The sequence below is a fragment of the Lethenteron reissneri genome, chromosome 52 (genome assembly GCF_015708825.2).
Source record: "Lethenteron reissneri isolate LAM-NWPU_2019-01 chromosome 52, ASM1570882v1, whole genome shotgun sequence".
Classification (NCBI taxonomy): Eukaryota; Metazoa; Chordata; class Hyperoartia; order Petromyzontiformes; family Petromyzontidae; genus Lethenteron; species Lethenteron reissneri.
The window spans coordinates 1,981,679-2,006,940 of record NC_083830.1 but is presented as its reverse complement, the minus strand read 5'-3'; the positions used below and the strand labels follow the sequence as shown (position 1 = coordinate 2,006,940).

The window sequence follows — 25,262 nt, the reverse complement described above, 5'->3', positions numbered from 1 at the left end:
CAAACATAACAAAGTAGTTCTCAAGAAATTAGTTTTCAATCTAGATGATCATTTAAAAGTGCATAGCTCCAGTGGCTTCCTAATATCGGAAGGAAGAACGTTCCAGATGGCCGCAGAAGCGCATCGGATGGTTAGCCAAAAGCCGCTGCTGCGTGGATGACCGGAGCCAGAGCGACCACACGAAGCTAGAGACATTTTGGCCGGTACAGCACCCACCCCCCCTCACTCGACTTCACAAATCTGCACGGACACAGTATGGGGTGAAGTATGGTCAAAAAATAACCCCGCATCTTGACTGACACGTCACTGACGAGGGTCGTTCCCTTTCTGGAATGCGGCCCATCGTCGTCATCATTGTCAACATCATTGTTATCGTCATGATCATCACAATCATCATTGTCATCATCATTATCGTCATGATCGTCATAATCGTCATCATTATCATGATCGTCACAATCATCAATCATCATCATTGTTATCATCAATCATCATTGTCATCATCATTGTTATCATGATCGTCACAATCATCAGTCATCATCATGATCGTCACAATCATCAGTCACAATCATTGTCATCATCATTGATATCATCATGATCGTCACAATCATCGTCATCATCATCCCTGCTGAAGAGTTTAAAGCGGAGGTGACGATCACCCCTGGTGACGATTTGTCGCGGCAGCTGCTGCTCAGCAAGTCACGAAGCGCGCACGACGGCACGGCCACGTGCGCCGCTGTTGCCGTCAGAAATGTGGCGGAGGGCAAGACCGGAGGAACCCGGAGAGAAATCCACGCGGCCGCCACGGGACGAGAGACAACAAGCAGACTCCAAATACACAACAGGCATCGTCAGGGTCCGGAATCGAACGCACAACCTCCTGCGTAAACCGGCGAAGGAGAGAGGATCTCTCCGCCAAGGTGCCGCTCGGCAATTTGCCCCATTGTTGGTAATGACACACTGGCTGGCACGCCATCACCAAACAATCCGACAAGCAAAAAAACATTTGTATGCCAACACTTTAACTAGGCCATTCATCTTCTTGTCATGCAAATGCAGTGAAAGTACTCATTATTAGCCAACTGCCTTAATCTTATTTACATTATTTACTAAGATTTAAATATGCCCATACACGTAGAAATGCATTTGAAATTTGTTGTAGAACTGGGTTGTGTGTCACTGAATTTACGTTTTTATTGTGTTTAAATAATGCAGCCGAAACGCATGTTCATATGAAATAAGTTTATTTAAGTTGAAACTTTTTCTTTTTTCGTGTACAACTTCAAATGTACAACCATTTAGATGTATTTATTTTTTAAAACACAAACCAAAACATCTGCTAACATCGAAACGACAATTTCTCAAGACGGAAAACATAGAAAGGTTTTAACATAAGTATATTAATTTCACGATTCAATGCGCCACAGCACACCGATCTCACTGGCGAGAAGAAACGAGTCCATTCATTACCTACGCAATGCACAGTAAAACCTCGTTATTGCGGTATTTGATCATTCGTAATTGGGGATCATTCAGCACGGCTGCGCTTTCGGCATATTTACGGTGTTATTAGCAATTCGCCACGAGCCAAATTGCCACACCGAATGTCCAATTGCAGCATGCACGTGGAGCAACGATGTGAGCAACGACCAAAACATTGACTTGGTCTTGTGGCGGCGAGCGTGGCGAGCGTGGCGAGAGTGGCGAGCGTGGCGAGCGTGGCGAGCGTGGCGAGCGTGGCGAGCGTGGCGAGCGTGGCGAGCGTGGTGAGCGTTAGTGCAGAGCCGTCGCTTTGGACTTTACCTTGCTTATGCACTCTGTGTAAGCCAACCCTCTCAGCAATGTCGTCTACACCTACATCAAGACATAATGGAAAGGGACTGAGGTATGAATCCCTAAGTCTGCGAGACAAATACAGAGTTTTGGATACAATTGATGCGGGGTGTGTGTGTCAATGCGTATGGCGTGTGAAGAGTTTGGGAAACAAATTTGGATTTTTTTTTTATTGGGACAGGAGGCACTGGCAAGTACCATTGTACATAATTCGGAATATTGAATAATTCGGCAAGGCCAGAGCCCCACGTGTCGAATTAACAAGGGTTCACTGTAATCTACACAAATTACATTATTTTACTGAAAGACACAAACCAACAAGATCCAAACGGTTCCTGTGATTGCAAAGTACCCCAAGCAGTGTCGCCTCAAGACTCTCTCAAACACCGGATTGAAACACTGAGAAGAATATTTGGAAACCACCAAGGACCACTCCAGTGATGTCACTGTGGCGGCACTTCCGTACGTGTTATGCAAATGGGATTACTGCAACATAGCTGGAGTGCGTTTGTGATTTTAAACTTCCATTGTTAATTCTAATTACGAAAGCTTCAAACGTGCGTCCGAGAGCACGCGACGCGCTGCTTAACTTCACATTTACAGGGACGATGCGTTCTCTGTAGTAGGTCTCTGCTGCAAAGTTGCCGTCGATAAAATATGTACGCGCTAATACACAACTACGGAGGTATGCACAAAAGTACGCTTGTGCGCACGTGCACAATTATTCACTCGGCACACCTACGTACATGTGCACACACGTGCGTGCGTGCGTGCTTACGTGTAAGAATGCTCGCGGGTAATGTGAGCCGTGTATGCTGGTACGGAGAGGATACAGTTGTAGCAGAGGCAAGAGGGCTTGTTTATGCCGGAAAAGCGTAGAAAAAAACGGAAGAGCACTCGCGTCGCGAGCCAAGGTGAGTGAACGTTTCTAACCAGCCGTGATAAATACATTCGAATATCCCCGTGGGCGAGGGGGAAGAAGGTCCTGAATGCACACGCATCTTCACACCGCCGTCTTCCAAAGCCTCCGGGAGATGCCTACTACTGTGAACACAAGAAGGGGGGTGGGGGGGGGGGAGCAGGTCGTTATGCAACAATTCACTAGGCAAGTCGCTGGGGTGGAAATGCGAACAAGAAGTGCCCTTGTCACGCCGTGTCCCGTGACGCGTTCGTCCTTTGCCCTTGGGTGCTGCGAAAAACCAGCAGCCTCGGCAAACAGCGGCGACAGATTTCCACCGCCGGATGCGAGCAAACCGCCCGCCGCTCGCTGGAGCAGGGCAACTCCGACGCCTGAGGGTGCGCGTTACTTAAAAGGGCGCTCCCACAAATGGGAACGCCTGCTTGGTTATCAATTTCGTGCAGGTTCATTGGCGGTATCCTTTATGTTGTTGTGTGTGTTCAGTTTCTTGTCATTCCCCCGCACCTTCACACAGAGACCCATAGACTCATCACAGAGTCATAGACTCACTCGGAGACCCATAGACACACACAGCAAAGACCCATAGACTCACACAGCAGATACCCAGAGACTTAGAGACCCTTAGTTTGTTGTCCTTCCCCCGCAGCTCCGATTAGCACGGTTGGCTATGTACGGTGCGAAAGAAGTTCAACATACGTACGACCTGTGCAATCGGCGGTAACTTGGTGATGTTTTTGTACTTGCTTAGACACACCGAAAACCTGGCCAAAGTCCCTTCCACCTTACTCGAGCAAAAATTAAATTCAGTAACTCCAGCGTGGCTCCTGCTTTATCCTCAAGAGTTCATGAGCCGCGAACATGCTCCGCAGAAAGTTAAACATACACTGCATTTGAACTATGATAAATGCGTGCATAGTATTTTTTTCTAAACCACCAGCATAATCAATACTGTGGCAATATCATCTCCACACTAGCTTCTTTCTGTTCAGGACGCAACCCAAAAAATAGAGAGCTTTTATATTGCAACGGTGTTACTAAGCCGAGGGTCCCGAGCCGTGCAACAAGACAAAGCTTCATTGGTGAAGACAAAGCGCCCACCAGTTCTCACTACAGTCAGGAACTCTATCGCGATACTTGGGACTATAACGGAGGAATGCTGCAGCGATGTCACTGCTGCTACTTTAAATGTTTTTTTTCTCAATGAATCTACAATCTTACGTTGGACGGCTCATTACACTCAGCCCAGGGTAAAATGTCAACAAGATGAAAGCTGTGTTGTTTGGGTTTGGTCTTTCCTCAATGACTATATAGTGGATGCTTAGCAGTAGCAGCATTAATGGGTGCATCCCAGTTACTTGGCTGTATGTGTATGTTGAACTTCTTTCGCACCGTACGTAGCCAAACATGCTTACTGAAGGTGCGGGGGATAGGACAATTAACTACACACAAAAAGCTGTTCTAAAGAAACGAGTTTTCAATCTAGATTTAAAAGTGCATAGCTCCAGTGGCTTCTTAATATGGGAAGTGCATTCCAGAAGGCATCAGAAACGCATCTGAAAGCCCGCGAAGAGGTGACCGTCTTTATTCAATTAATAATAATTATTAGCCAAAAGCCGCTGCTGTGAGGGTGACCAGCGTTGATGGGATGGTGTTTGCCCCTTGACTAGATCAGCAAGGTATTGTGGTTAATTTGTAGCAAACACTTTGTGTGGTGGAATGAGTGTGACCTGAAACATTGGAGTAAAGCGGGGGGGGTACTCCAATTTCTTGAAATACATGTGACCAGCGTGAAAGAGTAGGCCAAATTACCCTCTAGAGCAGTGGTTCTCTCAGTCGGGGGTACGCAGAGCCCTGAGGGTACACGTGGCAATGTCCCAGGGGGTACACGTGAGGTTATTTGTAAACGTGTGAAATTATATTGTGCACGAGAATCGTTGGCAAATAATCACGTATGAATCTGCCAATATAAAACGACGATACCAATGAAATCTATAGGGTAATCTAGAACGATATAAAAGGCCTTTCTAAACTCAGCAATCGTGAACAGCGAGCGTGAGCAAACGACATCGCGCATGCAGAGCATCCGTGGAATTTTTATTTTGTTCGCTTGCAGTTACTAGCTAGTTAGGGATACTTCACAAAGTGGACAAGAGGTTAAACTAGTGATTTTCATTATTCATTACATTTATTTCTCAGAACCATGTTGGCGGTCAGGCAAAGGGGGGGGGGGGGGTACAGTAGTAGCCAAACAAATGTATGTTTTCTCGTTATTTACGTATTAATTGTTAGGGTTTTGCTTTTGTATTAACTATGCAAGCAGTCGGCTAATTTATGTACAGTTTGTGACTAACCACTGCTCTAGGAGGGCCTTCACAAGACACTGCCCCCCCCCCCCTTCTTTCAGGAGGGGCTCGGCAGCGAGCGATCGCAGGGCTGCACCTTGGCCACCTTTACCCCTCGTGCCAGTCTACTCGCCTTGTTCTTGTTCTGCACGGGGAGGTAGAGCTTGAACTCGGCCGGAAGTTCATCCTCCGAGTAGAGGCGGTCGGAGAAGTAGACCCGTCGGATTCGGCAATTGGCGTGAATCTGCCACACAACGGAAACACAAATTTCGGAAACCAGCGCAGCACTCATGCTCCACACGCCAAAGGCAGTAAAAGGAGCTTCGCAGCTTGTGGGATTGCTCCAATCTAAATCAAGATTCAGATTCTGAAGTCAAACGGCAGCAGCGGCAGCATCAGTTTTGATATTCAACAAGTTCAAACATTAAAAGGTACAAGGATAATTTCCTTAACTGACTTCTCACATTCAGCATGTTGTAAACGCATGCGAACCTGTCTCGTGTGCTGTATGAATGCGTGAACTTCTTTTGCACCATACGTAGCCATCCGTGATAATCGGAGATGTAGGGGAAGGACAAAAAACGAAATGCAAAGAGCAGCGCTAATGCACAACAATGAAAAGTCTAAGTGGTTTTCTGCTCAAACGTTAATGAGAAGGTACTTTTTCCCCATCCATATCCCTAAAATCAGTGGCAGCAATCCCATAAACCCACAGCGGGGAGGAGCAATTACATAGAACCACTAATGACATCACACAGCGTGACTCAACTTATCGATCTCAGGGAGGGATGAAGGCCTGAGGCAACCGCTGGCGAGGTTTTGAACTTGCAATCACCGAATGGCGAGCCAGCCGCTAACTTACCGGCTTATAAATTGTCATTTAAGAAACACAAAGGGTTGAGAGAGCCCATTATGTCACACACTAACAAACGAGAAAAACAAGAGTGCAGATTCAATCGAGTGATATAGACAATAACAAACAAATGAAAAGAGTACCACTATGTGGAAAAAGTGGTAATCCTATGCAAAGACACAGCCGCTAGCTGCTAGCCACTGGCCTAGCAAACTGAGAGGTCCCTCCAACTGCCCAGGGCTCACAATCAGACACAAGCGTTGCCCCAGCGCTTGTTAGAGCAGCAACACCGTTTTCACGTGACCCAAATGGGCTTTCGAAAACCGTGCGAGACCACGCAATAAAAAAGAAAGGGGGCCATCAAATGCATAGAAATCCCAGTACTGGTAGTCCCCGACATACGATGGAGATGCGTTACGACGACCCCATAGTAAGTCGGGGACTACCAGTAGTTAGCGACGCAAGCCACAGCACGCAGAGACTCCGCAAGTGTAACGCCGCCTCTTCCCATCTCCGCGTTGGAATGACGATGAGCCATGTGCCTGCACGCGACGGGCAATCACCTGCACGCGCAGAGTCTCGATGTAGTTGGTTCCGTACGCTCGGCGGGTGAAGTCCGAGAGGTTGAACTGGATCTGGTTCCAGCCGTCGTCGAGGCGCATGGGCATGGTGCAGATGAAGGGCTTCACGCGCGTCGTGCTCTGGTAGTTGCTGGCTCGGAATCGCCGGCGCACGTTCTTGTCGTCCAGCACCTGTGTGCAAGGAGACCAATGCAAGGAAGATGGGCACCCGTGGACTCTTAACAACAACTGTGTGTGTGTATGCATGTTGAACTTCTTTTCGCACCATACGTAGCCAACCGTGCTCATCGGAGGTGCAAACTGTCTACTTGTCACCCGACTTAAAACAAACCCTGTAAGAACGCATTGCTCCACAAGGCACGTAGGTTGAAAGAACTAAAAAAGGTTATTTTATTTCTACGTGGCGAAAAATTACATCGTTCAACATTGTTTCTTATTAATTAAATGCAGGATGAAGGCATAAGTAGTACTAATCACATACCTGCATTTTCCATAAATATGCCCATAAATATGCTAAATTCCTCTTGATATGCAAATTATTTTGTCAAGGCGCCCTTCCCCTCCCCTTCCAACCCAGCTTAAATATACGCTCCAAGCATGGTGCTGTTTCATTCAGACGCTGTCTCCCCGACAGACCTGATCTTCACCTGATGACGGCTGCTTGCGTTGTGGCCAAAACGTCGTGAGAAATATTTGATTATGTTTTATTTTATTATTTTTATTGTTTCCATTCTACATGACTTTACCAAAAGAACCAAGAAGAAGGCCTCCCCAGTTATGGCGATGTGTTTGACCATACTTCACCACACAGGTCAGCGTGGGTTGGTGAAATGGGGACAACCAACTGCTTAGATATCAATCACCAATGAATGACATTAAACGTGGTCGGGAAAATAACTCACATGGCCGGGTTTATTGCACAGTGTGCTAACCACTGAGCTACCATTCCACCCCAAACGTTTTTGTACGGAAATACGTCTTTTAGTAAAATAGTTGGTGTATTATTGTTGTTATAATTACGTAATTACACACGTGACTGTGAAATGTGCGTACCTGGACTTCAAAGGTGAAATACTTTTTAAGGTTTTTGATGATCATGATGAGGAAAGGGAGCTTGATTCCAAGTGTCTTCTTTGGGTCGGCAGGACACGTGATGTATGTAGTACTGCGGAGATAAAGCAAAGTCCCAAATCATGGGCAGCATTACATGCACTGCTGCAGCACACGTATTGTGATGCACCTCCCAGCAATTCGATGTGCCACAATTACGACTCAAAAATCAATTACTTCGTTATATTTTTGTATCTTTACTTGTGTATCATTTGTTGTATCTGATGTGTATTGTCTCGAGTTTTTTACGTCATTTTTACACTTTTGTTTACTCCGTTATGTAAAATGAAGCTGCATCAAAAGTGATGATCACATTGCAAAATTTTATACAAGTATCGTGTTAAAAAATAGTTTTGTTCATGACTTGCGTATATAGTAACACATACCATGGGAACAAAGTTGCATATTAATGTTTATATTCTGCCGAAAGGATTTGTTTAGGGAATGGTTACCATGTGGATTTCCATCTGCAATGATGTCTCACTTAATACAAATACTCAACAGAACTGCCAATCTTTAGGACTCGTATAACGATGCAAACGTACACACACACAGCCCTGTTTAATGCACTTTTGGAAGGCGGCCTCCCACGCTGCGTGGGTCATGGGGGTTTATTTGACCATACTTCACCACGCTGGTCAGTGCGGATTGGTGGTGTGCAGCACAAGCGAGGGTCCATGGCCGAACACATAAACCCGAAAATGCCAATAGTGTATATACTCGTGGAAAGTCAACAATTTAATAAAAAATTTGAACTGATAAATTAACACGTAGGCTTTCGCGACCAATATTACGGCTCATAACACTGGTCACACACTTTTTCTGGGATAAGGTAATTTTGGGGTGCTGATTCCAAATCTGGCATCAGTTTTTGTCTATCACATCAGGTTTTTGAGATATCAAATATTACATTTGCAATAAAAACTGCAGAAGAAAAATATTAAATTAATGTGGATATCTACATAAAATGATATTATAAACACACTATCCTAAAAATACAGCACCATATTGTAACACTAAAGCAGTCACTGACTCGCAACAACTTGCAATCATAAGTGGCAGTTAATTTCAGGTAAAATCAATGAAAATGGGGTATGCTGATAGCATAAAAATGAGATGTGATAGAGCAAATCTGAGATCAGATTTGGAATCAGCACCCTGAAATTAGTCTAAAACAGCTGCAAAAGTCCAGGCCAGAATTTTTTTCTTTTTGTTGACCAGTGTATAATTGATCATTGCGTCAGATCGTGTAAGTTCCATGTGTCATACACCCTCGTTCACCTGACACAGCCGATTCATAAAGTTGTCACGTAAATAATAGAAGTGAAAATTTATTACTGCCACTACAGCACACCGGTGTGTTGAGAGAACAATCCACGACCTTTCACAACTGGGTACGGATGTCTTTCGCTGGTAATCACAAACCGGCATCCAATGTGTCCTCCAGCCTTGGGCCTTAAAGAGGCGGAAACAATCTCCATCTGTATAGTCAACGTTTTCTAAATCATTGGTATTATCACCTTGTATTGTTTGACAACGTATGCGTTGAATAGGCACTGACCTGACATTTGTTCCCTCAATTTCTAACACCAGTGACTGGATGTCATTATCTGTGATGCGCTTGATGTGCCCGTTTCTGACCTGCAGTAAAGACAAACACACACAACACACACACACAACACATATGATGGAACATCTTGAATATACAGATTTCTTTTATTTTAAGTTTGTTTTTCTCTACGTTACATTTGGGTGGATGAATCTCGAGAAAATAAGCACGTTGTGAGCCTGCCCGATTAAAGCGCCACAGTTGCTAGGAGATGTTAACTACCTCTCTCGGTACACATGAGTTCGTGGGTTCAATCCCGACCGTGACGCCTGCTGCTGTGTATTTGGAGTTTGTGTGTCTCTCTCATCATCATCACGGTGGCTATGAGATGTTAACTGCCTCGTCTGGTATACAGGAGGTCGTGGGTTCGACCCCGACTCCTGCTGCTGTATATGTGGAGTTTGCGTGTTCTCTCTCTCTCCCCGTGGTGGCATGGATTTTTCTCCGGGCCCTCCGGGTTTTCCCACATTACAAGCCACTTCGTTGAGCTATCATTTGTGATAGCGAGTGGGGGGGGGGGCTTACCTGGTAAAACTAAAAATACATTGTAGCACGTAGGCTTTCGCGACCAATATCGTCCTTAATACAGGTGTATTTTGGGGGGGTTAGATCGCGCGAGAGAATGTATCCACAAATCTGGCTATCGCCTGATGAAGCTAGTTGTAATTACTGGCAAAACTTCGTACTCAAATTGTAAATGTTGTGGCTTGGCTCTCCAACTAGTACCGAATTGGCACGTTCTTTACGTGACAAACCTCACTAATTGGCTCTGTCGGGTGGTGGCGGGTTTAACGACACATTTACATATTTACGCGATCTAACCCAAATAAAAAAAACACCTGCATTATGAATAACAAAAATATTGTTTTAAATTCGGCTGCTGCAGAGCAATCGGTGGGCAGCAGAGGGCACCATGGATGAAGGAAGGCTTCACCCAAGCCGCTCCGTCAAAAGTGGTTACCATTCAACAACAACCTCCACCACCACCACCACCGCGTAAATCCTGAACGCACGAGCCGATGTCCTCAGCTCTGGAAGACTCCTCCGTCGTGAATGCCACACAGCGCTGCGTCCGTCACGCTCACGATTATCCGCCGTAACGCGATCAATGTGCGACATGTGTTGGAGGACAGGGCCCAAGTAGCGGCACTGCGGCCCTGCACCCGCTCGCTCACGAGGGAGCTCCACAGAGCCCCCCCCCCCCGCCCTGTCTTAGAGGGTAACTTGGCCTACTCTTCCACACAAACTCTGGACCCGTTTAAGTAAAGCTGGCTGCAAGTCCCTCGGCGCCGCGTGGCGGCCAACGCGTGCCACTTGCCTTCTTGTCCCAGATCTGCAGCGGCTTGCTGCCGATGCTGTAGAGTATCGACAGGAAGCCGCTCTGGAACGTGTTCTTGAACATGTCTGCGACGTCTTCGGGTTTCGAGCAGCAGCAGCAACAGCAGCAGCAACAACAACTTATGGATGTACAATTCTAGATGTGAACTCCCCCCGCCATCGACAGAGAAGCGACCTCGGGGCACCGCCGATATGACAACTCCCGACAGCGAATTGTACAACCCTCGCGCGCTCAATTTCCCAGCGCGCATCGGCGGGCTCGAGCGCATCCTCGCTCCTCATTGGCCGAGCGAGCTCAACGGAGTTGCACGGCGCGCGTCTCCATTGGACGAGCTGTTTGGGAGAGTGGGGGGGGGGGGGCTGTGTGGAGGGGGGGGTGCCCGTGTTGGCAGCGAGCCAATGGCGAGCCTCCACATTGCGCATCCGCGCTGGGGAATCAAACTCGGGGGCGGGGGCTGGAGGGGGGCGGGGTCTCGCGCGCAGTGTTGTTGTTGATTGTGGTGGGGCAGCGGCCGCCCCGGGTTACCGCCCTGGCGACACGCGCCGCGTGTAAACATGCGCGCGATATAAACCCCCCCCCCCCCCATAGCCCCCCCCCCCAACACTGCAAGTCGCGTAGGAGGAGGGGGACGACGACGTTGCTACTAGCAACAAAGACAAAGGTCCCCCGTGTAGCCTGTCACGGACTGGGGGGGAAGTGCTGTGAGCCTTTGAAAGTCGGTACTGGGGGGGGCAGCAACCACGCCCGGCCGCCTTTGTCTCCCCCCAAGTGGCGATGTTTTACACACCGCACCGGGTTACTCGTTTAAGGCTGAGCCAACCTAGGGGCGGCCCAGAACCGGTTGAGATAATCGTCACTTTGGGTGTTGGCGCTCCCCACTCACACAACACAGACAAAGATCCCCTGTGTAGCCTTCAAAAAGACTTGAGGCAAGTGCTGTGATCGAACGGAGACACAGAGAGATACAGAGACACACAGACACACACAGAGACACACAGAGAGACACACAGAGTAACACACACACAGAGACACACACACAGAGACACACACAGAGACACACACACAGAGACACACACACAGACACACACACAGAGACACACAGAGACACACACAGAAACACACACAGAGACACACACAGAAACACGGAGACACATAGATGGAGACACACACACACAGAGACACAGACACAGAGACACACACACAGAGACACACAGAGACACAGACACACACACACAGAGACACACACACAGAGACACACCGACACACAGACACACACACACAGAGACACACACAAACACGTGAATGTATTGTTGAGCAACGCGAGGCTGCTCTGAGAAGGCGGATTGCTCGACGCATTCAGGAGCTGCTGGCGCTTTGGTGAGGAGCCGAGGTCGACTTTTTAAGTTTTGATTTGTGCGGTAGAATATGAGGCGGATTGAATTGAGTAGCTTGAGTGGATTTGTAATTTAAATTGTTTGTTTGTTGTTGTTTTCCTCCTGACAATGACGTTTCTTTGAAGGCTACTTTACAAAAAAAATCGAAGGCAATTCTGCGTTTATTTATTATGTCAAGGACAGCTATTGATCAAAATGAACTAGAAAGAGATCAGAATATTGACACTGCAGGAATCCCATGAGCTATAAAGCTCTTTTTTTCACAGATGTCCAGTTACGAAAGGTAAACAAGTCACCCAAATACATACACATTAAACTAAACCATCCTACCAGACAAATCTCACTCAGGTATTAACTTCATTTTCAAAAGCGACCTGGTCACAAATGATAGCTCAACACAATGGCTTATAACGTGGACATTTATGGCAGCAAAATAATTTTAATAATCTACATGCATGTTTCTAAATGGGAGAGAGAGAGCGCATGTTTCAGTGCTTTCACAAAGTTTAAATTTATAATATGAAGCAACAAACCAATGTGCCTAAAGAATAAAGTTTTCAATCAGTGCTGAGCTGTACTGCGCATTATATTACAGGTAGAGGAACAACAGGTTCCACACTGCCCACCAGGGATTATTTGTCTGTCTGTCGTGCATATGGGGAGGGGAGGGTGGGGGGTGGGAGGGGTGGGGCTGGGTGGAGAGAGGAGGGAGGGGCTGGGTGGGGAGGGAGGGGCTCGGTGGGGAGGGAGAGGCTGGGTGGGGAGGGTGGGGCTGGGTGGAGAGGGGAGGGTGGGGAGGGGCTGGGTGGGGAGGGTGGGGAGGGGCTGGGTGGGGAGGGAGGGGTTGGGTGGGGAGGGGCTGGGTGGGGAGGGAGGGGCTGGGTGGGGAGGGTGGGGCTGGGTGGGGGTGTGAGGGGTGGGGCTGGGTGGGCAGGGGCTGGTCACCCCGTGGTGCCCTTATAAAACTCAACGTTTAACCTACTCACTACACTATAAACGACACGATACACTACACTTACACAGGTAGGAACAACAGGTTCCACACGCCCACCAGGGATTCTTTGTCTGTCTGTCGTGCACGAATGCGCTGTCCAACCAAGTTCCTACCTGCCCACTCCGAAGGAACGTGTTTAAATCAGCACAAGCCTCTAGTGAACCACGTGGCCACCCCAACCCTGAAACCCCTCCCCTCTTCCCGCCCCCTGTGAGAACAGACGCCGCTCAGCACAGTGTCGAGGCCCTTGGTGAGCGCTGGGATAGCGCGGGCACCACGCATGGCGTGCAGTGCGGGCTCCCACAAGGGGGAGCGGGTGAGTGTCAGCCCAGGGGCAGGGTTGCCTCGGGCCATGGCGCTCTGGTTGACCCCGTAGACACGTGATCCGGAGTGTCCACACAGAGGCCCCCAGGTGGGGGGGGGGGGGGGCTAGTGGGTGATCACGTGTCCGGGGAGAGCTCTCGAGAGGGATCGAGGGTGAGCTGGAAGGCTCCAGAAGGCGGGCGGGGCCAAGGGCGGAGTGGCCCCGACCCGTGGGGAGATATAAGGCGGGTCCCTGAGAAGAACCGGGGTCGCTGCATCCTACAAAGCTGGAGCTCCACGTCCACCAGCTGGAGCTCCACGTCACCAGCTGGAGCTCCACGTCACCAGCTGGAGCTCCACGTCCACCAGCTGAAGCTCCACGTCCACCAGCTGAAGCTCCACGTCCACCAGCTGGATCTCCACGTCCACCAGCTGGAGCTCCACGTCACATTTATGCAACCACGTGGTCGGTCGCGGACCCGAGTGAGGGTCCGACCCTTCGTAGCAGTAACTCCTCTGTAGAGAGTAGTTTAGCTGGGTGGCCACCACCCTAGGCTGTATCTGGTGAAGGGGCAGTTATCCCTTTGTGTTACGGTGTTACAAATAAATGCGTTGCCTCTAAAAAGGAACAACGTCTGCGACTCGGTTGGACTCACTACACATGGATCGGAAACATGGGCAATGTCAAACAACATGACACAATGCGTGAAAAGTTCTCAAAGGGTCACTGAGGCGTGCGTGTCTGGAATGACACGGCGAGACAGAAAGAGGATTGCACCCTTTAGAGAACTTGACGCAAATCAGAGGCATCTGCACTGTGAGGGAATGTCAGTGGGCTAGAGGCAGGGCACATTGTGGCTGGAAGGGATTACGACTGATGCAAAATGCCACAAATGACTTAAGCATGGACGCTTGCTTTCTTGTCTAAATGCAATCATTTTAATATTGTCAGTGTTATATATATATATTTGCAAGTTGTAAATGCATTCGTTTTGAAAATGATCACAATCAAGATACTCGTTAGTCGTAGAGTAGGAGGTAAAGGGGCAGCCCTGCAATTGCTCGCTTACGCCACTGCTGGTGGAAGATTATCCCGTGGAGGGAACTCTGGAGAGGGTTGTTTAGCCTCCTCTTCCATGATGGCCAGAGGTCTTGGAATAGGTCGGAGTACCCACTCTTTACCCCATCACACAGAACCTGCCGATCAACTATCTCTGGTGCACCAATGTATGCCGCTGGGAAATGTGCCCGATGGTTTAAACTACCACGCAGGGAGATGGAGCCGATTACCTGCATTGCAAAGTTCAGTGCCCTAATCATTGCGCCACGGCAGTATTCCTTTAAATTCAATGTCAAATCCAACAAAAAAACAAACACTGAGATGTGACCCAACGAATGAAGGTCAATCACATAATTATCCTGACCAGTATGTGCAGCAATGTCTATCCAATTACACCAAGTGTTAACACAAAAGCACGTGCGTGCAATACGATACAGAGTACTGAAGTCTGCAAGCATACGCGGGTTATTTAGTTTTCCGTTTACGCCTATGTGGTTTGAATTAGCTTCAGTCACGCATATACAATTTCACAACCACATTAATTTTTGTAATCTGTAAATTGTAAAAGTAATTACTGTGGGACTTACTGTGAGCATAAACAGCTGTTACAGATACTGCACAACATACAATTAACGCACACGTAATAGCCAGACAAGTGCACTCTGCATAAATGCAAAGTAAAAATGACTCTCTAAAACTGCAGACACAACATTTTATTTTGCCTGGAAGTCAATGTCTAAAAGGCTGTAAAATGAAGCAGCAGGCTTATTAACCAGAATAATTCGAGTCATTCCAAATACCATTCCAAGTGATTCATATGCCCCTTTCCATTGCATTATTCTTGGGATAGGTTTCAGATTACTTTTTCTTAGATATTAGATTTTTGTATATGGAGGCGCAACAACAGTTGTTTTCTCCAAAATTTGTAATATTTTGTGGATATTGATTGATTGAATTTCAGTAACTTTCAATGTTTAGACAGTACATGTAATTACTTTTCGATTTTTTATTCATTCATTCTGTGTTTACATTTTTTATTTGCCGGGTTTCACAGCACGGTGTGCCACCACTCTCCAAGCAACGTAACTACTCTAATCTCAAATTAAGGCGAATGACAACGAGTATAGATAAATGGAAACATCTCACCATTATATCAGAAGAGACATTCTGTTTTGAAACGAAGCCGAGATAATAACAGGTTTTTTTGTTGCCTTAAGAGTAATTTCGCAAGTCATTAGCACGTAACAACAACAAACAGCACATGCCTTTGAAAGGATATGAACGACTCTCAAGCCACCCAGAGATTCTATTGAGTGAACAATGTCGAGACGTCGTGACTGCTGTCCAGGTGTGCTCATTAGGGACCTCACAAGAACAACTGAGAGAAAGAAAGAGGCACGAGCTCCTTGTCGCTGGCAAGGTTCCAGTGATCTCTTGACATTGTCCACGAGACACTCTGTACGTTTAAAGCGGCCCGGCGTTTTGCTCGACTGAATAATAATCATCATCATCATCAATGTCTGATGAAATTACGTGCTCCCCAGAAGGCCGCGGGGACGATGGGTCGTCTAATAGAACCCTGCCATTACTCTTTAGTTCTTTCGGTAAAGTCACGTAGGTAAAAAATAAAAATAGAAATAATTTTTTTATAAAAGTACATGAAATCACGACGTTTCGATTGCAACACAAGCAATCATCATCAGGTGTGAAAATCACAGCTAGAAAAATTTGTATTTGTATTTTTTTTCTTTTTCTTAATTTTTTTACCTACGTGACTTTACCGAAAGACCCAAGAATATGAACCTTGCTACGCTCAAGACACGCATTCCAGATTGTCTATTACATTGCAAACGAGCCGTACTGTGTGTTACTGATTTGCTTGGCGCTTTGGGCAGTTGGGCCCTGTGCTCAGCGTCTTTGATTTGAACCACAATGTTCTTCTTCAATCCGATTGTCGAAGCATTTCTACAACCAGGCGCCAGATGGCACTGTGATTGCGCAGTTCCGTGCAAATGTAACCTTGGCAATGCCACGTTCCCCCTCGAGCCATGCAAATTAAAAAAAATAAAGCACACACAAATACAACGACAAAAAACCACGACCACGTTAGTTTGATTGGACGAGTTAACTTTTGTAGTACAAATGCCTCCAATATCCACGACCGCGCTAATCTTTAAGGAATGATTTTAATATGGCACGAAGAAATATCACCGCATTAAACACATTAAGCTGCAGTAATCGAAATGGTCATTATTGCACTGGGGTCTATTAGTCGTGTTTTCATCGGCGTTGCAGTTGTTTATTGTCTATGGATACCAGGCCTCTTAAGTGGACAAAAAATAACATATTTTACTTGAAGTACCATACGTATTTTGCCGCAGGTCCAATGTGAACTATTGCACATTAGAAAAATGGGACTACCCTTTATAAATATCTGCAATAAATAAATGTGTCCTTTGGAAATGTCAGTAGCTGGTAGCTATGGTGTTTAGAGGGCCCACTCGTATCATTATTCAACAGAGGCTTTCTGAACCATTTTTTTTAGCAAACAATGAACGTTAATAATAATAACCAACAACATCAACCGCGACACACAGCTTCATTAATCCAGGAGCCACTCATAGAGTCCTAAGACAACATTTTTTTAATCAGTCGAGACAATTCTTAGACTGTCTGGACAATTCCACAACGAGCCGTTTGCAAAGTTACAGCAGAAGGCAAAGGCGCTGCCCTGTAATGCCCCGCCCTAGTGGGCCTCCACTAAAGGAGTTCTAGAGAGCGCCCTCTCGTGGGTATCTTTGGCCTACTCTTCCACACTGGTCAGACGTCTTGGGAGGGGTGGGAGGTCGGAGTACCCACACTTTACCCCACTGCACGCGCTCTGCCAATCCACTGTGGTGTACACATCGGCACTGATGGGTGGACACAGGCTGGGGAGGGGGGGATGGGGGGAGATTTAAGAGAATTGCACCATTCTGTCAACTGCTATGCCAGGAAAATGAACCGCCACCAACCTCTGGATTGAAAGTCCAATGTGTGGATTGCAAGTCCGTTGTGCTCCCCATTACAAATAAGGCAGCAACCCTGACTACACTGGACACTAAAATATTTGTAAAGCGCAGGCTAGCGGTAAATCTGCATGCTGCACTATGCATATCATGCATTAAGGACAGGCAGAGTCCAAATGTTGGCGATTCACAATGGAGGTGCTCGGAGACTAATGGGATTTAAAGATTACTGAATACTCACATTGCATGTATGTGTGTGAGTGTTGCCCATTACAGGGAGTGGCTCTTCTTCTGAACAAAAGAATGAAGGGGTCGTGGGAGCGTGGCGGTGAGGAGTGGGAAGCTGTAAGCCCCAGGCTACTTTGGGCTCGCCTTCCCATCAACCAGAGGCGAGGAGTGATGGTCGTGGTTACTTATGCCCCCACCGAAGACGAACATCCGTGGAGGGATGCAGGCAAGGCCGATGAGTCAGATGCCTTCTATAACCTCCTGTCACAGGTACTGGCTAAAGTGACCCCTCGAGATAGAGTAATCTTGTTGGGCGACTTCAATGCTAGAGTTGTTCATGATGCTAACACCTGGTCTGGAGTGATTGGAAGTCATGAGCCAGATCAGCTCAATAACAACGGTAGGAGGCTGCAAGATTTTTGTGCAGCCCATGGGCTTGTAATTACCAACACGCAGTTCCGGCATCGGCGCATCCACACAACATCATGGATGCATGCCGGGTCAAAGCAAGAACATTTGCTGGACTACATAGTGACGGAACAGCGGATGCGGGCCCATGTCCTTGACACCCGGACCTACCGTAGAGCTGATCTGTCCACTGACCATCGACTTGTCATCTGTAAGATGCGCCTGCCATTCTTCCACTCCGGTGGTGGGTGTACACCGAGGACCCCATTCAAACCCATAGTGGAATGGTCTCATCTAGCTGATGGAAGTTGCAAGCGAGAATTTCATCATCGCTAGCGACTGGGGTTGGCATCATCCCCCACTCATTCTGATGTCGAGGGGAAATGGGCGAGGTTTAGGACTGTGGCTCATGCAGCGGTGAATAAAGCACAGCAAGTTGTCACAGTAGGGGGCATAGGTGGTGCATCAGTCAGTTATCTCAGTCAGTCGACCCGTGGCTTCTCGGTCTGTCCCGTGACCTCGTGCCAGCCGGTGTTCGACACTTCACGTGGCCTCAACGTGCACCTAGCCTGGCACAAGCGTCGTGGTGACGTCACCGCCACTTCGTCGCGAATGGCGGGGGTTGTTGTTGTTGCCCATTATAGCATTGTCTCCCTGAGATCACGGGGTAGTCGCATTAAAATAACCTAAGTCCAAAAGTCCCATGGCTCTATTTAAATCAAAATAAGCAAAAAATACGCCCTTCTTCATAAATCCGTCCCTTCACATGAAATATTAAAAGTGGGTTTTAAGTTTTCGTGACTGCAAGGCTCCATATTCTTTGGTTTTGTCGGTAAAGTCACGTAGGTAAAAAAAAGGAAAGAAATGAAAAATAAATTAAACGTCGTGATTTAATTTTTTTAAATATTTTTTTTACCTACGTGACCTTACCTAAAAAACCAAAGAATATTAAAAGTGGGTGGTTTTTTTTACACATTCCACTATAGCCACACGGCCTTCTGCGGGCACGTAACTTCAGCCAAGGCAAGCAAACGGTTTTGACATTCAGCGCGTCATCAGATAGGCTTGCGTGAGCCAATTCTGGGTGAACCATCAATGTCTATAGGCAAGGACACATACTTAAATATGGGTCCGAGTTCGACGCATTAGCTTCGTTGTGGAATATATATAAGAAATCGTAACTTATATTCTCCATAACCCTTTTGTTGTTAAGGTGATTTTGTGTTATCTATTTAAAGAAGAGTCAATTATGGGAGTACTGTATTTACACATAGTGGAAACAACTAAAGGTGCCAGAGAAAATAACAACCACGCATATAATAGCAGAACGTTACAGGGGATTGTATGTGCTGTATGTATATGTATGTTTAACTTCTAATCGGAGGTGCGAAGGAGGATTAGGCAGATGCACGAAGCTCAAATCTTTACAAAACGTTACAACACTAAGACATAAATGTCTGCGCATTAATGACATCACTGGCAATTCCCCTGGGCGACAAGACACTACCGCGTGGCCAGATGCCCTTTAATTACACACACACACAGATTTGCGGTGCATGTACAACAAGATACTTTGTAATGGAAGCATTTATCACTGTCCGGGAAACGTCTACCTCACGGCTAAATCTTCCGGTCTTGGTGGACACATTGCAGGTTAATTAAAAGTAATGCAAGGAATTAATCATGAAAGTCTTAGGTGACTGATCATTATACAGATATTGATTTCTTAGCATTAATATTATTTGTACCCTCCCCCCCATTCCTCCACTTTTCCTTTCGCCCCATGTTAACGACCGCACGTGAATTTTCAGTTTACAATGGCAAGTGGGTATAATGCTGGCCGTGCTTCCGTGCCACGAGTGTGTCTTAGGCAAATCTGCAAATTCAATCTATTGATATTACAATGACATTGTCTTCCACGCCGAAACTCCGCTCGCTCGAGGTGCAGCCCTGCAATGCCTTGCTCATGCCACTGCTGCCGGACGATCCTCCGCTCGAGGAGGGCTTTAGAGAGCCTCCTCGGGAGGGCATTTTGGCCTATTCTTAAATCCTGGCCAGACGTCTTGGAATACGTGGGAGTACCGCACGCGATCAAGCAGCTGTGGAGTCCGCGTTCGCACTGCTGGGATGGGCAGGTGGTGGGGTGGGGGGGGGGGGGTGAAAACATGTGTATCAACTCTTTGAACTCCCGCGCCATGAGATCGAACCGGAGAGTTCTTCTGGATCGCGATTTTCAGTGTGTCAACAGAGCACGACGAAATCAAATAACAGGGGGAGTGCACAAAACTCCGTTGAGCGCATTCGAAACTACGGTGAATGTCAATCGCAGATTCCAGTAAAACGGCGATTGGATGCGTCTCCTGGCTACTCGTGGGTAAATACTGGAATTTAAAAAAATGTTTTCTCAGAAGGCACCTTGGTTGAGTGGTCAACTCTTACCTGCTCCATCTCTCTGGGTTCTCAATGTCGGTGCTACGAAGAAGAGACGTTGCTCGCAACGGTCTTCGACTCTCTTCCGACGTCGTTCTGTTCACAAAAGGGAGACAAAAAAAACACCAAATTTGAAAAATTACAGAGCCATTAGCCTCCAATCACGCGTACATAAATTGTTAATGAAGGTTTTTAAGGAATCTAATGATGATCATTGTAGAGGCTAACCAAGCACGCACATGCCGTCAAGCTGGATTTAGACAAGGCTCTTATACCATTGCCCACATAATATTGTCAACCAGGTCCCAGGAAAGACAAATGAGTTTCAAATACCATTACGCCTGGCTCTATAGACTCTGAAAATGCATTTCATTCGATGGAAACGGACGCAGTAAACCAAAGCCGTCCACAATGCAAGGCCTCAAATACAAAACGACGACGTTATTATATATATGTTAAAAAAAAACTATTTTATTTTTTGCTAAGGAGGGAACCGTGACACTCTGAAGATAGCGTGTGAAGAGTGGCAAAATGGCAATTGAAAAAGAACAGGAGTCGAGCAAGAAGATTCGGTCTCACCAATGGCTCTTCGCGGCATCAACGTGAGATGTTTCCGAAACTGTATTCGAAAATCCAAGGCGTACTGTGATATTAAATGGAGACAGCGTTCACCAATGTCAGATGCCCTCATCAAATATAAGTCAGAATTATGGAAATGAATTAAGTACAATTTCGAAGAAGGCAGTGGATCTGTAAGTATTCAAGTCAGTTTAATCACCCCTCTTGGAGAAGATAGTGATTGAGGCGGCGTTTCACGATGGACATATCTCATTTCTGTGTAAAAAAAAATATCCAAAATTATTCACTGCCATGTTAGAAGGCTTGATTTTTTTATTGCATTGAATAAACCAAATGCATGAATTGGAAGTCGCCTCGGCATTGCTGATGAAATTGGTCATGATAAAAAAACTGAGTGGAAATTAACAACAGGAAGGCATTGAAAAAACGTTTCCAATGGCTACCGAGTAGGATGCCAATACGGTACAGTCGTATGTAGCCATGAGCAAACAAAAAGCCACGTCCAGAAAAGTTTGATCATCAAGACAATTGTTGTAGGGACACAACTGGGATAAAGTGGAACAACGCGGACGTCCAGAACAACAAACACCACCCTCATTCGTGATCCAAACATCATCACACCACCTCGAACACACCGGTGGTGGAACCATCAACCCACATCATTGGAACACCACCACCAGGTCGCTGCGCACATCAAACATTCAAGACACAGCAGCCACGGTGGAAGTGCGACTGTGGCCATACAAACCAAACTCTGACCCCATAGAGTGAACCCACTGTGGCCATGGAAACCGAACTCTGGCCACATAGAGTGAACCGACAGTGGCCATACAAACCAAACTCTGGCCCCACAGAGTGAACCCACTGGGGTCAGAAGCAGCGCATCTGAAAGCGCCGCGCGCCAACATGATTGGCAGCCAAAGTAAAAAAGGCGGGTGGAGAGGATGCCCGCTGCGGGGATGGAGCGATGAGACGCAGCCGATGCGCAGACGCGAGATGGATTGTGACGTCGCCTGACCACGAGGGATGGTGACAGCATGGGGGGGAGGGGCTTTAATCCGGCAGTGGATGGACGGTGGCTGATGACGATGATGATGATTTAATTACGGCTCGTCTGCATATGCCAGCTAATGTTCACGCGTACGCATATTGATGGATGGAGCTGAATTGGCGGAGATAGTGTCGTTGATTCTCAAAAACAATCTTCAGTCTGCTTTATTCTAGGCGTAGCGCAGTGGTGGAGTGGTCAGTGCTACAGACGGTGAACCCGGCCACCTAAATTCGCCTCCAGGCCACGGCTAACAACATCGAGAGCGAGATTAACGTGATCCGATCGCGAGCTCCCAGCTTCACCGAGATGACCTGACCAGCGCGGTGAAGTATGGCCAATCAACCCCACGACCGATGTGGCATGGATAGGTGTTCGTCCAGCAGCGGATTGACAAAAGTTATTATCATCATCGAAGTGTAATAAAACTGCGTATGCGATTCCATATGCATTCCCGTGTATACATTGCTGCATTTGAATATCACAAAAAAACACATCTATTTCAATGAACCGTGGGCTATACTCTACTGGCAAGGCATTGTTAGCGAGCACCTATTAAGGTGAGCACAGCACACAGTGTCGTGCGGGTGTGGGCAGCAGCGCATTGCTCATGTTGACGCTCTGCACCCTTCGTCATTCGTGTTCGAGCTGAGTCAACATTGGGGTGAGACTCGCGGGGTAGTTACCAATTGCCCCCTGGTGTGAAAGGGGACGAAGCACACAGGTTGACGGGAAAGATAATAATGGGGGTGGGAATGGCGCGGTGCAGGGGTTAGCACACTGCCCTCTGAACCTGGTGACCTGAGTTTGATTCCTGCGCAGGGCCCATTCGCGTGAACGAGACGGGTCGTCTGTTTTCTTGAGGGTGGCTTTCACCAACTCTACTGACCCGCAAAGCTCAAGCCACCCACGCTTTGCCCCCACCACCTCCACCACCACCAGGAGGGGTGTCTCACAGAGAGAATTACAGCTGCAGGTAACTTTCTCTCTCTCTCTCCTCCTTCTTCATCATCATCATCACATATCTATAAATCACACGACGGGGGATCTCGTTGTAACGGAAGAGAGACGCTGCTCGCAGCTCATTGGAGCTGTGACTGATTCAGCAGCAGCAGCACGGCAATTGGCATCCCCCCCCCCCCCGCTTCATCGTTAACGAGCGGCGCGCGCGCGGCCCCCACGGAAGCCGCAGGGCCCCGCACGAGGGCGGGGATTCGATGACCTCACTCGGTCTCTCTGCTATTGACGCCCGGCAACGTGTCTCTAATATAGCAGCCCTGGGGGGGGGGGGGGGGAAGTCGTGACACACACAAAGACACAAAGACAAAGATCCCCCGTATGGCCGTAACATACTGTAGGGGCAAGTGCTGTTAGCGAGCACCTATGAAGGCCGGCACGGCACACGAGGGGTTGGGTGGCCAGCAACCACGCCCGGCCGCCTTTGTCTCCCTAGCGGCGATGTTTACACACCGCACCAGGTACTCATTTGAGGCTGAGTCGACCTAGGGGAGGCCCAGGACCGGTTCAGATTATCGTCACTGGTGTTGGCCGTGAGCGGGAATCTAACCCGGGTCGCCAGGTTCGTAGCGCAGCGCGCTAACCACTACACCACCGCTCTGCATACACAAACACTCTCACACACTCAGACACACTCACACATACAGACACACTCTCACACGTACAGACACTCACACACTCAGACACACACTCACACACTCTCACAGACAAAGATAAAGACAAAGATCCCCCGTATAGCCTTAACAGACTGTAGGGGCAAGTGTTGTTAGCGAGCACCTATGAAGGCCGGAACGGCACACGAGGGGGTGGGTGGCCAGCACCACGCCCGACCGCCTTTGTCTCCCTAGCGGCGATGTTTACACACCGCACCAGGTACTCATTTGAGGCTGAGTCGACCTAGGGGAGGCCCAGGACCGGTTCAGATTATCGTCACTGGTGTTTCCGTGAGCGGGAATCGAACCCGGGTCGCCAAGTTCGTAGTGCAGCGCGCTAACCGCTACACTACCGCTCCCACACTACACTCAGACACACACTCTCACACACTCACGCACTCTCACACACTCACGCACTCTCACACACGCTCTCTCACACACGTACTCACACACACGCACTCACACGCACCCACCCCGCCTCCTCTTGACCAATTTGTTCGCTGGCCTGCAGGTGCGGTGTGCAGGCACACTGCCTCACGCGCGGTGGATTCGTCGGATCTGCTTCACGCGATGCACGTAAGGCAACGCGAAAAAACAACAACAACAACAAGCTTCGTAGGTCGAATGAGGTGACCGTCATCAGCGGCCGTGGTCCATCCACCGCTGGATGACGCCATCGCCCGAGCCGCCGCCGCTCATCGTTCCGCGATGTGACCACCCACGTGCAGAGGTCGCAACCGGGTACCCGGCCGGGTACGGGTATGCCGTGAGTCACTGGGTGAGTCACCGTTTGTCACTCATTTCCCAACGTCTTGTCTCTTATCACAATTCAAGTTCCTAGAATCAACCCACCCGCGCCTGCAACATGGCTTCATCCCAGAGGTCGCAATCAGGTACCCGATACCCGTACCCTACCCGTACCTGGCCGGGAACGGGTAGGGTACCGGTACGGCCGGGTACGGGAACCCGTTTGCGACCCTGGTGTGGCCGGGTACGGGTAAGGAATCAAAATCCATTTGCGACCTCTGCCCACGTGGCTCCTGCACGCAGCGGCTGATCGCCTCGCTCCATCTCCGCGTTGGGACGTCGCCGCGGGACCCGTTCCGTGCCACCGGCTCGTGCCGCCTCCTCTCTCCTCGGCCCCCGGCAGTGTGACCACGGCAGTACACAAGAGGCACACATGGGTCTCTCTGCCTTCACTTGTCCCGTGCAATGAACGCACGGGCACCCGTCTAACGGCGCCTTTCTGTGTATTATTATTGTTGTTGTTGATAATTATAATTAATGTAGAACGCAGAGCAGAGGACAAGTAGCGCAGCGTGGCGGTTAGCGCGTTGTGCGAGTGGCCTAGATGTCTTGTGACAACCAATTAATTGACCCCTAAAATGTTTTACCCTTTGCATATTTATTTATGTTTTAAATAAACCTTATTTTTTTTTTAGTTTTACAGAATTAAATGGAAGTCACAAGACATCCGGACCACCGTGTACTTTCAGACGTCGTCTCCATCCAGTAGTGGATCGATCGTGGCTGGTGATCTTGATTGATTATACACTG

The 25,262-nt window shown here is 48.0% G+C and overlaps 1 protein-coding gene across 2 annotated transcripts; it reads right to left on the bottom strand.

The window, feature by feature from the left end:
* Nucleotides 1-1,224: 1,224 nt before the first annotated feature.
* CFAP20 (cilia and flagella associated protein 20) lies at nt 1,225-10,822 on the bottom strand. Of its 2 annotated transcripts, none has more exons than XM_061573411.1 (6): nt 10,563-10,822; nt 9,197-9,276; nt 7,579-7,690; nt 6,508-6,696; nt 5,225-5,335; nt 1,225-2,874 (listed from the first exon to the last, which is right to left on the bottom strand). In XM_061573411.1, exons 1-6 carry the CDS (start codon nt 10,644-10,646, stop codon nt 2,872-2,874), a joined length of 579 nt encoding a protein of 192 aa, XP_061429395.1. In that variant the 5' UTR covers nt 10,647-10,822; the 3' UTR covers nt 1,225-2,871. The 2 variants fall into 2 exon arrangements, with proteins under 2 accessions (XP_061429395.1, XP_061429396.1); XM_061573412.1 differs by having other exon boundaries at nt 1,225-2,871.
* Between the last annotated feature and the right edge of the window lie 14,440 nt (nt 10,823-25,262).